Genomic DNA, 12,607 nt, shown 5'->3' with positions numbered 1-12,607 from the left:
ATCATTTCATGGTGTGGTTGAGCTTCAAAATTGGCTTTTTTTTTTTGGCTTATATTCTAAAGCAGTCTAACCAAAGGAATGGACAACGTCGGTAAGACACCAACATCACAACATGGCCCTACAATTTTAAAGCTTTGGAGGCTCACCTTCAGAAGTAACGCTAAAGTTAAACGCGTGCAATAAATATGTAATGATTACAAATTATTTATTTATTGACAATGTACATTTCACCACCCATTCACATGTCTCAGTTTGTTTATCAGTCATAAAATCTAATAAGATTCTTATTATCATGTCAAATTATCACCAAAATTAATTAATGTTGTTGTTTTGAATTTAAAATTTTACGAAAAATAAAAAATCAATAGTTACATATTATTTTTACCTTATTTTGAATATCTTTGCATTTGTTTGATAAATTTTGAAGAAAATTACCACTGTAAACGCTACCTTTTATCCGGCATCTTTTATGAAGAGTCTAAAACTTGCCTTCGCAGCTTAGACCTTATATGTACGGACAGAGCACAATACTTGCTTTTCACATGGCATTGCATGTACGGACATAGGTATTTTCGTCCTCAAATGCTCTTGTCTGCACTTACAAGATCTAAGTTGGGAAGGTAAGTTTTGCACTGTTCATAAAAGATGCTGGATAAAAGGTGGCATATATAGTGATAATTTTCTCTAAATTTTGTATTTAGTTTGGCAATAATAAAATCGTAATAATAACACTTTTTCTTTAAATTAATTTAGCTAAGCTTGATCAACTTTAAGTGGGTGAAGCCGGACCATTGGCTGGTCAGCAGCGGGTAGAAAGAGGGCAAAATTGGAAGAGCGTAGAGAACGGCCAAGCATTTTTGCCGCAGATGGAATAAACATCTGCAAGCGATACGTTGCTGGCTGCGTATTTCCCAAGAAAATCCATTTTATTTCTTCAAGCTTGGGCTGCTGTCGGTCACATTAACGGCTAGCATCCACCCACCAATCATTGAACGTCTTTTATTTTAAACTTAAAAAGGTCCACGTGTCTCTTTTCCAATCCCTTCCTAACCGTAGGATGGATTTTGACAGCTCATTCATCGTATCCGCCGTTCGCCGATTTTTTTAATCTGATACATTGCATATCGGACGTTCTGAAACCGTCGGCAATTGAAACCTCCGAAAGGCTCTTGATAGTTCACCACCATTTTGAAAATGACGGTGATTCATCCTCCTCATGTCGGACGTTGATGTGAAGCTATCCAGACCATCCACACTGTGGGTCATGTAGTGGATGGATCTTTTCTAGAAAATCAGATTGACCAAGAAATCCTCACCATCCAATTGATGGCTATCAAATGGATGGTAAGAAGCGAGATAGTCATTTGTCCGAATTCAAAAGGGGAATTACCGAAGGGTAATGTTATTATCTCCGCGAGAGTGATTTTGGGTTATGCTCCATCAAAAGGTTGGTAAGAGATTTGGACGGTATGGATGTCCATATAACTGTGTGACTTAAATGGTAGCAAACTAGCATAGAAGTCAAACTATTTATTTATTGGAAGTATCAAGAAACATCACGAAAATTATGTACTTTACGACTTTGTGAGGAGGGGACATTGCATACAGGCACGGTCAGCACCGACATCCCTACTGTCGGTGCTTTGTGGGCCCACTATGATATTTGTGTTTTATCATCACCATCCAATCCATTTTGCTAATTATTTTAAGCTTCAGCCTAAAAATAAAGCAGATCTAAATCTCAAGTGGACCACACCATAGGAAACAATGGCAATTCAACGCCTACTATAAATTTTTTTTATTTTCTAATTTTCTTTTGTGGCCTTAAAAGTTTTGGATCTGATATTTATGTTTTCCCTTTATTCATATCCGCGTGACGTTATCAACAGAATGAATGGGACATAAACATTACGATGGGCCCGATAAAGTTTTCAATGGTTGGTATTCAATCACTATTGTTTTCATATAGTGTGGTCCAGCTGAGATTTTATATGTATCATTTTTTAGCTCATGCCTAAAAATGAAATGAAAAAATAAAATGAATGGACGACCTTAATAAAACAAATACGTGATCATGGTGGGGCCCACAGAGCACCTACCTATAGGTTTGGTACTGGCATTGTCAGTATGCAATCCGCATCCGGTGGTAATTTATAATGAGTGAATGGAATATAGCAAAGATGTGGCCCACTAGCTACTAATGTAGTAGTGTGGGCCCACCAATAAGAAGAAATTCGAGCAGCCTATTCATTGGATGGTGAGATCAATGGGGTTTTGTGGACATTGTAAGCAAAATCATTATCACTTAAACGAAAGGTCAGGAAAAAAACGGACCACACAGAACTGTCGGCCGCCTGATCTCAACCACACGTGAGGCCTCACGTGCATTGGTTTGCAACACTCACATAGTACAAAAGCATGAAATTTTCTCAGTTTTCCAGTAAATATATAATATTTAAAAAGTAGTGATAATATGAAAATACTGTCAAGTTGCACTGAGTTGAGTTAGTTTTTCTTGAGTCTTTGGTGAAATAGCTGAGTCGAGTGCAATTTCGGCAGCATCATGGTCCATTTTAAGTGGGGCCCACCTGATGTAAGGTCTTGATCATTGTAATGGGTAAAATGCAGAATGGAGATTGAAATTGGATGGTCCAGACCATCTTCTTTTTCTCCACCCAAAAGGTGCAAATTCGAATCTTTGGTGAAATAGCTGAATCGAGTGCAATTTCCGCAGCATTATGGTCCATTTTAAGTGGGGCCGACCTGATGTAAGGTCTTGATCATTGTAATGGGCAAAATGCAGAATGGAGATTGAAATTGGGTGGTCCAGACCATCTTCTTTTTCTCCACCCAAAAGGTGCAAATTCGAGTAGGATGGTTTATACACCAAGTCTCTATGTATAGTTTTATACAGATGATCATTGCTCTTAAGATTTTTTTATTTTTTTATTTTTAATGAAAAATAACAAATCCATTTCCTCTCTCTCTTTCTGTCTCTCTCTGAAATACCTGGAACTAATTAAAGCTGGATTTATTAGTGTTTGAATTTTACATTTTAGCTTGTCTACAAACGGAGATATCTTAAAACCTAATCTATTTCCTATGCAAGAGCTGCACCCGATTTGCGTAAAACCCACTTGATTGCATCACCTTCTTCTCTCTCTCTCTCTCTCTCTCTCTCTCTCTCTCTCTCTCTCTCTCTCTCTTCTTAACTTGAATCCTAAGCATGATTTTCTCTACCCCTTTAAATCACCTCAGAAAATTTCCTTGCCTGTAACACTTCTCCATGTTCGATTCTATCCGGTCGTTCGGGAGGTAGGCAGTTTGAATTGTATCTGTGCAATTACCGACCCTCCAATCGGAAATGGGCCGCCATTCATGTTGTTTAAAAGAAAAGCTAAGGAAGGGGCTATGGTCACCTGAAGAAGACGAGAAGCTGTACAATCACATCACTAGATTTGGTGTTGGGTGTTGGAGTGCAGTACCAAAACAAGCAGGCAATTCCCTACTTCTTTTGTTCTGTTCTGCTCTGTTTCTTTTTTCTTTTTTTCTTTTTTCTTGTTTTCGGAATCGAATCCTTACGTCTGCAATTCTGTCCGTAATCTGATAAACCCAGATGGTATTTTTTTCACAGGTTTGCAAAGATGTGGTAAGAGTTGTAGACTCCGATGGATTAATTACCTCAGGCCAGATCTTAAAAGAGGCCATTTCTCACAGCAAGAAGAGGATCTCATAATCAGTCTCCATGAAGTTTTGGGAAACAGGTACTTCAAAAATCCCTGAATTTCTTCTGTTCCAGCATTTTTCGACACGAAAGCCGAATTAGGTATTTGAATTTATCTGGTTTTTGGATTGCAGGTGGTCTCAAATTGCAGCACAATTGCCGGGAAGAACAGATAACGAGATTAAGAACCTGTGGAATTCGTGCCTGAAGAAAAAGCTCCGACAGCGAGGCATCGATCCAAACACCCACAAGCCATTGAGTGAAATTCAAGAACAAGATGAGAAGAATTTGGAGATGGTAGCTTGGGAACCGCAATCTAAGAAGCTTCGTAGTCAATCAATGTCTGAATTAGGCCAATCTGTTGTTAATAATCTCAGCTATGGTATTGGAACTGACAATGCTTCGAATGACAGATTTCTTAGGAAGCCTGTCTTTGATCCCTTCCCCTTGTTTGAAATTCAAGCAGGTATTGATCCGATAATGACAAATACAAACCTCTTACTTCAATTCCACCAAAATTTCGGTCCTTCGGATCAGACCCACCTGGAAACAAACTCCGATTTTGGGTTTGCTTCAATGCCCAACTTATCTATTTCCGATTACAGCAATGTGACGGAAATTTCAGACAATTCAACGACGGTAAGGAGTCCGCTCTTCTTGAATGAAACAGGGGAGAGCTCCATTAATAGCAGCAATAGAAACAGCAGCATGGAGTTTCAGACGAGCGATGTGCTTGGAAATGCAGTTTTTGGTTGGGATGCAGAAGGTAAGCTAGAATCTCTATTTCAGTATCAGCACAATGGGATGAAATCTCAGGAATTGAAGCCAAGTTCGTGGCAAGAACCGCAACAAAACGTACAGATTTCAGAAGACTACAGTAGCTTTCCATTGACATCACTGTCGGAAGATCTAACAGATGCGAATTTCGATCTCTTCGAGCAAATTTAGAATGTAAATTCAGTTGGGGCATCGGTTTAGATTACTTTGAGCTGGTATATTTGTTAGATTCTTCGGATTTTACATCTCTCTCTCTCTCTCTCTCAATGTGGGGAGATGCTACGGAAAGCTTTGAGATCCTTTTCAGGACTTTGATTTTTCTTTATTTCTTCCTTTTGCTTTTATCCTTTTTTTTTTTTTACTGTTACAGAATCATGAAATAATGTTCTTTTCAAACGTGTGTGAATAAAAAGAAACAAAAAAAAAAAAAAAGGATTCTTGGATTGTAAATGGTTTTGTTGAAATTTCATAATCTTCCTTGCCTTTGGTTTTTTAATGATCTTCTTGGAGGACAAAAGAGTAAATTTCACTTTTCATGCACGACTACCCCAGAATTCGTGGGGCGTGTACTTGGTATTTCCAATTCCGGGTGGGCCATGGTCCATGAATCACATTCTTCGGATGATCTTAGCCATTTGATTGGTGTGTCACCATTGAACACTCGGGAAGAAATCATCAACGGTTCCAATGCAAGGACAAAAGTTTCATTTACTGTGTTTGGATGATCTGATTAAAGCAATTTTCAGTCAAAGTGAATCTACGGTTGAGCAGGCAGGATGCATGGATCAGATCATCTTACTCATGCTCAACATGTACGGTACATAATCCAAGCCAGAAGGCTGAAAATGGTGTGCAAGATCCACTCCCTTCCTTTCTAATATTCTAGTTGGTATATAACATCTGAGCCATGCAAAAGGTGGGTCACGCCGAAAAGATCATCTAAGGCAGAAACTGTGATCATTTGCTCATCATGCAATCTACACCGTCTGAAATCAATGGACAGCTGGAGGTTGGACACGATGTACATGTGTAGCCCATTGGATTGGTGCAATTCCTATCCTCGTCCATTCAATATTGGTCGAACTTTTCTTTTGTCCCAGGTGATTTTAAAGTGGGCCCCACATTTTGCACGGCTGGGATGTTCTGCACAAAGTACACATTGTCTATGAAAGCATTTCCCCACAAAAAAAAGGTTGTTCCCCTACAATCCATCACATGCTACTTTGCCATACATACCATCTCCTGACTGTCCTGGGACACTTCCCAAAAATACAGAAGGAATTGGGGTTGCCTGACGAACTTACGTTGCTGAGTTGTAGCTGAACATTTACATCTCAATGCATGTTAGTTTTTCAATGCATGCTAGCTCCATCCTGACTGTAGCTGACAAGGAATGCTCACCTACAGCCAGTTGTAAGTTAGCTTAAGCAACAAATCATTAGTGCGTCCGGCATTATGCAACGCAAAAGGTGGGCCCCACCAGCAAGATCACCAGCCACAAACATCTGCCCAATCTAGTCATCCGATGAGCCACATCTGTACGCTGAATCACCTCCCTAGGTCCAGGGAGGATCCCATCTTGACCGTCCCTTATTTTATGTTGAGTGGACCGCTTGATTATTGGACCAAAATCAACGGTCTGATTTAATATTAGTGAAAACAAAACACCCCATCCTTATAAATAAAATAAAATTCATTCAATAAAAGCGACGACGACGACAACAATAACAACTATAACTACCACAGCAGCAACAACAACAAGATGATGAAAAAATAAAATAACAAGAGCATGCACGTTGCACATTTAGGCACGTGGCGTTCGCTTATTACCGTCCGTTAATCTCCACCAGCGATAATCTTCATTGCCTCATCGATTAATAACCGTTGATCCTCCTACAATTCTTCCTGATCTCACCTCTGGGGCCCGTCAAGGGTGAGATGTTCCCCATCTTGACCATTGATTTAGCGAATTGCTCGATGAACAGATCGTTGTTCTCTGCATATTGCTTCACTAACTTCATCGTTTCTTCACTCTTCGTGAAGAGGATCTGATCTGAGCTAAGAAGGCCTTTCGATTCGATTATGTTCTTGAAGTAGTAATTATCGAATTTTGTAGGGGTAATAAAGTCCAAGGGGAAGAGGTTGTTGTCACCGCCGGATCTCGGGCAGCCTGACCGGAGCTGGGCGGCGTAGGATTGGTCGAGGGTGGGGTCGGGCTGGCCGTTGCCCGACTGGTTGTAGAGCCTCTGCCTGAAGACGGTGCACCTAGCGAGCCCGATGGTGTGGCTCCCTGCATGGAGAGTGTGAGACCGTTAACACACCGTGCGCACGTTAGACCAAGGAGGTTTAATGAACACCGACGCTATTTACGTCATTTTGTTTCATGATGGGACATCCGTTCATTAGTGCCGTTTGATGTGGTGGGTGTCTGTGTCCAGAGCAGTCGGATAAATATCCCAGGATTCCGAATATCCCGCCCATTATATCGCGAAAAATCTACCAAATGATATTATCAAGATATTTTGAAAATCTAAGAATAGGAAGTTTTGCAATTTCATCCAAAACAATGGCAGGAACCTGAAATAAATATCTAAATTATGTCCAGGGTGTGCATCGAGTCCAACCAAGTTGAGCTGGCCTCAGCTTGAACTTGGCTCGGCTACTGGCTGACATCAGCTCGAACTCGGCTCGGCTTGGTCCTCGAGCCTAACTTGCCAACGCGGCTTGGTTTGGTCAGCAGCTTAGGCCGAGTTTGAGCCAACATCGAGCCAAGTTCGCCATTGAGGCATTTTCTCAAACACCTGGACTGCACCTTCAAAATACTTTTGCATGTGAAACAGAAGTAATGATTTTATCAAATACGTTCTAAACAACATAAAAACCAAAAAAACTGAAGAAAAAAAGAATATTTGTTTCATGTACATACCTTCCTTGTCATCGAGCACACTTCGTTAAGTTATTTGATTAAACACTTGGTGAGCAACATTAATGGCAAAGTTATCTTATTAAACACTTGGTGAGCAACATCAATGGCAAAGTAATCGAGTCACCGAATTAATTTTATCCAAGTTCAATTCGAGCTAGATTCGATTTGAGTTGAGTTGAGTTGAGCTGGGGCTTACTCGAACTCATTTTCGAGCTCAAAAAATCAACTCAACTCGGCTAGAACTCAACTTCTAACTAAGTCAAATTGAGCTTTTTCGAGTCGAGTCGAGCAAGCTAACCGAGCTAACTCGGTTCGTATACACCCCTCATTATGTCACCTAACCCATTCAATAAAGTTGTCCCGTTAAGAAAATGGGACATTCCAAAAGTCAGGTAAATCAAACTATTAGGTGAGGAACGTAAGGAACAACTACTCAAAAAATCCCACATTCATGTGGGACCCATCTAAAAGTTAGATGTAACTGATTTTTGGTCATTCTATTTTCACAGTGGAATAACCTTTGTTTAACGGATGAGGTATCATATAAACACAAAGATAGCCCCCAAACACCAACCATTTGGACGTACAGATATTTTAATATATTTATTTTCAGCCAGATTTTTGTATCTAAAACCGTTAAACATCAAATTTTGAAAATCTGTTTAGAATTTACTGTGCCGAGAAATTTCCGAGAAATTGATTTGTTACCGTGGTCCTGGCGATATTTTCAAGTTTTAATGTTTTTATAGAGAAAACTTTCGTGAAAATCTCACCATAAGTGAAATTTTAAAATATTTATTATAAATTAATAAATAAATTTAAAATTCAAAATATGAGTAAAAATGCATTAACTTAAAACTTTCATCAGATATCAATAATTTCACAAGAAAATAGGAAAGTTTTTAATATTAATAAGAAAATATGACAATATTCTCGTGGTAATATCATTTGTTGAAATCTCCTAAAAATATTCAAAATGTCGGCTATTTTTGTACACGTATGTTTTTAGAAACAAGAATTCAAAGCCTTACAACCTACAGTGCTATCATTCATCTGCTGAAAACATGGTATACATGCCATGCAATCTAGGCTCACCATCTCTAACGGTGTTTGACTTCCACCAATCAAACCATACCACGTCATTTCCCCACCAACAATCTAATAACCTTTCTTAGTTCATCTGTGATCTGACATAGGGCTCCACCAATCACATCTCGCCCCCATCATTTCACCCACAGTGTGTGGTGAGCAATCCACCTCGGTAATAGATTAGCAAACTAAGCATCATTTTTAATAGAATTACAATAATGCCATTATATTCTAAAGCGAGTTAGCTTTATGCTATGATTCTGCTCCCAAATTACGACAATGCCATAGAAGCAGACTTTTACCTTTTCATCCCAAAAGTTAAATAAAATCAACGGCCATTTGGGTATCTGTTTGTGGCCCGTTAATTTTCATCCATTAATTTTTAGTGAAAGAAAAGGGGCAAAAAAGGACACAAAAGTTGGATGAATTTACCTGAGAGTGCCACAAGATCCACGAGATCTAGACCCTTGAGCTTGAATTTAGTGATGATGGTGGGAAGGGTGTTGTTGGGAGCAGGAATGTTATTGTTGGAGCCACTCAAGCTTGCACCCGTCGAGTCTCTTCTTCCCAATGGAACTTCCCAGCTTGGACCACCAGCCTAATGGCACGAAACAAACCTTATCTTGTAATAAACTGTTTAATCCGTGGGCTTTTTGGTCATTGTATTACAATCTATACTATAGGGCCAGTAATCAGAATTGAGAACTTCAAGGACAGTCTGAGTTAAATGGTGACTCGACTGAGTCAACTCCACCAGATGAGAAACTGAGCCGAGTCACTAAGATAGTCGCTGTTAAGCTTGACTCAGTTCTGGTCGAGTAAGCTTTCTGACTCTTCAACTCAATGCGACTCTAATTGAAAAAATCATAGCCTTGAATAAGGGAGATGGCAGCATATACCAGCAGGCTGGCCGTACACTAGGTTTGTGTTTTAGCAGCCGAGTTGAGTTGATTTGACTCAGTTGGATATTGAGTCGAGTCGAGTTTTTTGGTTTTTAAACCGTGGTCTGAGTCATTTTATTATAGGGGTGTTTTGGTCAATTTGTGTGAAATTATGAAACATCATTATGTAAAAACAGGTACGATTAGGGGCATTTTGGTTGTCCACAAAAAGAGGATGTTTCTGGTCAATATGTGAAATGGCAGGGATATTTTAGTCTTTTTTCCTCAGATGAGCCTGCGGGGAGCAAATGGGCTACACTGCTTTTGTTAGTTATGAGAGCCATCTGGTAAAAACACGGGGCATTTTTGTCTATGAGAAATCACCCAAAAACCAATTCAGAAAGACGATATTGCCCTCTTGACTTAGCAACAAGGACATGCATGTCCTTCTCAAAATTCAGGCTTTAACATGCAATTTGACAAAAACCATTCACATTACGGATATATCCTTATAATAGCTTGATATGGGTATTTACCAGAACTGTAGAATCCCTCGCAGCAAGAGCAAGAATATCAGCACAGGAGATGGTTTGTGGGCAAGCCTTCTCCAGCTCGGATTTTATCTCGTCGATCACCTCGAACCCTCTTGCCGAGTTCTTGTTTGGGAGAGCGCCCTTCTCGCTGATGATGGTCCCACTGCTGTCCAACAGGATCGAACCATCACAGCCCTGCATTTCAACAACACAGTTCCAGTGAGAGAGAAAAAAAAAAGTAAAAAGAAATAGTGTTGAGGGCATTTTCGTCATGAAACCGTTTTTTTATTTTTTATTTTTTTTAAAAAAAAAGAAGCAGGGAGGAATAAATACTCGGGTCTTTCTACAAAGAAGAGTTCTAAAGTGTAGCCCGTAGTTCAGTGATCCAAACCATTGATATCTAGATTGGAGGCCATCAGATTAATCGTTTAGATTAACCAACCATGGGTAGGGTTGTACACGAACCAAGCTAGCCCGGTCAACTCGCTCGACTCGGCTCGAAAAAGCTTGATCTGGCTCGGTTCGAAGCTGAGTTCAATCCGAGTTAAGCTGGTTTTTAGAGCTCGAAAATGAGTTTGAGCTAGCTCCAACTCGATTCGATATATAGCTCAAACCCAGCTTGACTTGGATCGACTCAGTTAGGTAGTATAAAAAGTTTAAAAACCGTAGCATCTATTCCCTTTGTAGTTTCCCCCTTTGTTTTAAAGAAGAACCCGCCCGACTCGCAGTGACCTGCCGAACTCAGTTCGAAAACTAGAGCTCAAACTTGGCTCAAAAGCTTGAGCTCGAACTCGACTCAAAATGGTCCAATCTGCTGAGCGAGCCGAGTCGAGCTAGAGAGGTTGGCTCGGTCGCCGAGCCGAGTTCGAGTTGGGTGTGCCTGCTGGCCAAGTCGAGTCGAGCTGAGGCCAGCTTGACTTAGTTCGACTCAATGTACACCCCTAACCATGGCCCCCACATGTAAGCCGTCCACAATAGGAAAATTCCATATTAAAATTCGTATGACCAAAATGCCCCTCCCCAATATTTTGTTTGTTTAGAACATGGAAATAGGAGAGAACCTTAACAAAACAGTCATGGAAATGGAGCCTAAGCAAAGAAGCAGCCATTCGGGCTTCTCTAGCCACAGCTTTCGCCACCACGGACTGGACGATCTCTTGTGCTTGCGGGCATGTATATTCGTAAAATTGCGGGTATAGGTAGTGGCAGAAGCACACCGGAGCGAAAACTAGAACTGAAAAAACCATAACAAAGCTAATGGAAACAGCCATTTCACTTTCTCTTCTCTTTCTTTTCTCTCTACTTTGTGAAGAAAGCTGAGGTTGGATTTGGGTATTTATAGATAGAAGAGAGGCTGGCAATGCTAACTAGGGAGCTTGATATGGTGTGTGGCCCACATCTTTGGAAAGTATATATGGATTTACAATTTTAATAAGTGGGGCCCATTGTTTGGTAACCCAAACTATTGTTCTGTTGGATTGAGTCCATCAACAGTATCCATGGATTTTCAATTCTAACAAGTGGGGCCCATGGTTTTTTAATCCAAACCATTGTTCTCTTGGGTGGGTCCCACTATGGATGGAGGATACCCCATAAATCCCAACGACCAATGTTATGATCTTATTCATTTGAATATGGACCATTGTCGAATTTCTCTTCTTGACCGTCCATCTTTAGGCTACAAAATCAAAAGGTTGATATTGTTCTGCTGAGGAGATTGTTGGGACGTGTTCCATCCACTTGGGGACTAAACAGATTAACGGTTTAGATTATCCAACAATGGGCCCCACATACTGATGTGGGCCAATTTTGCTTGAGAAAGAGAGAATTAGAGATCAAATGCATTTTTCTTGCATTTCTTCAAGACTGAAAAATAAAATGGAGCTGTTGAGTCATGTGCAATGCGGTTGACTGAAATGACGTAGAAAATTTGGAGTAGCCCATTTTTTGGCAATGCGTGTCATCAAATCTCCTATTATTTAATTATCTCATTGTTCTCTAATCTTGAGTTGGTCGTCAGATTTTAGTTGGGACTGATGGTTTACACGTCACTGCGTATGGCAGCATGGAAAGCAGGCATACCATCCAAGCCGTCCATCAGGTCGGTCTGATCATTTAGATATCGTTGCTAAAGAATCAGACCACTGCGATGCTCGCTGACGGGCATGATATATATTGAAACAGGTGGACAAGCTTAGAAAATTTTGGCCATGTTCTTATCAGCTGTACATTTTTCATAAGCATTGGCCCAATTGATTAATGGACCGACTCGATTCTTCTGCCAGGAAATCAACATAGCAGGGACTCTATGATGGATGGATTGGATCTGGTACGCATGTCCCATGCTTGCACATGTGATGGCATGTACATGAGCTAACAATCAGAGATGGTAGTAAAAATAATAATTTGGTGGGTATGGTAGGGTCCAGGTTAGCTAGCTGCACACGCACGTTAACACGCAGCACACGAGCCAACCTAGCATGTGGACCACACTGTGAAAATGCCATGCACAATGGATTAGAAGTGTCATGATAAGTTTCCTTTGTATCAAATCTTCCAATTTAATATTTTCAGTATTAGTATTTGCAGATGTATAGAAAACAAATCAACTATCGCGTGGGAAACATGGGATGCATGTATCATGTAATGTTTCATTATTTTTTAGAAACATTAGGAA

The 12,607-nt window shown here is 40.2% G+C and overlaps 2 protein-coding genes across 3 annotated transcripts; one reads left to right on the top strand and one right to left on the bottom strand.

Annotated features, from left to right (window-relative positions):
• Window positions 1-2,992: 2,992 nt before the first annotated feature.
• LOC131235176 (transcription factor MYB86-like) lies at window positions 2,993-5,040 on the top strand. Of its 2 annotated transcripts, XM_058232317.1 has the most exons (4): window positions 2,993-3,497; window positions 3,635-3,764; window positions 3,859-4,190; window positions 4,395-5,040. In XM_058232317.1, exons 1-4 carry the CDS (start codon window positions 3,365-3,367, stop codon window positions 4,670-4,672), a joined length of 873 nt encoding a protein of 290 aa, XP_058088300.1. In that variant the 5' UTR covers window positions 2,993-3,364; the 3' UTR covers window positions 4,673-5,040. The 2 variants fall into 2 exon arrangements, with proteins under 2 accessions (XP_058088300.1, XP_058088299.1); XM_058232316.1 differs by having other exon boundaries at window positions 3,001-3,497; window positions 3,859-5,026.
• A 1,136-nt stretch (window positions 5,041-6,176) lies between these two features.
• LOC131235178 (peroxidase 72-like) lies at window positions 6,177-11,224 on the bottom strand. The gene is made up of 4 exons (XM_058232321.1): window positions 10,992-11,224; window positions 9,934-10,125; window positions 8,949-9,114; window positions 6,177-6,791 (listed from the first exon to the last, which is right to left on the bottom strand). Exons 1-4 carry the CDS (start codon window positions 11,199-11,201, stop codon window positions 6,376-6,378), a joined length of 984 nt encoding a protein of 327 aa, XP_058088304.1. The 5' UTR covers window positions 11,202-11,224; the 3' UTR covers window positions 6,177-6,375.
• Between the last annotated feature and the right edge of the window lie 1,383 nt (window positions 11,225-12,607).

The sequence above is a fragment of the Magnolia sinica genome, chromosome 19 (assembly GCF_029962835.1).
Source record: "Magnolia sinica isolate HGM2019 chromosome 19, MsV1, whole genome shotgun sequence".
Lineage (NCBI taxonomy): Eukaryota > Viridiplantae > Streptophyta > Magnoliopsida > Magnoliales > Magnoliaceae > Magnolia > Magnolia sinica.
This window is presented reverse-complemented; position numbering and strand designations above follow the sequence as displayed.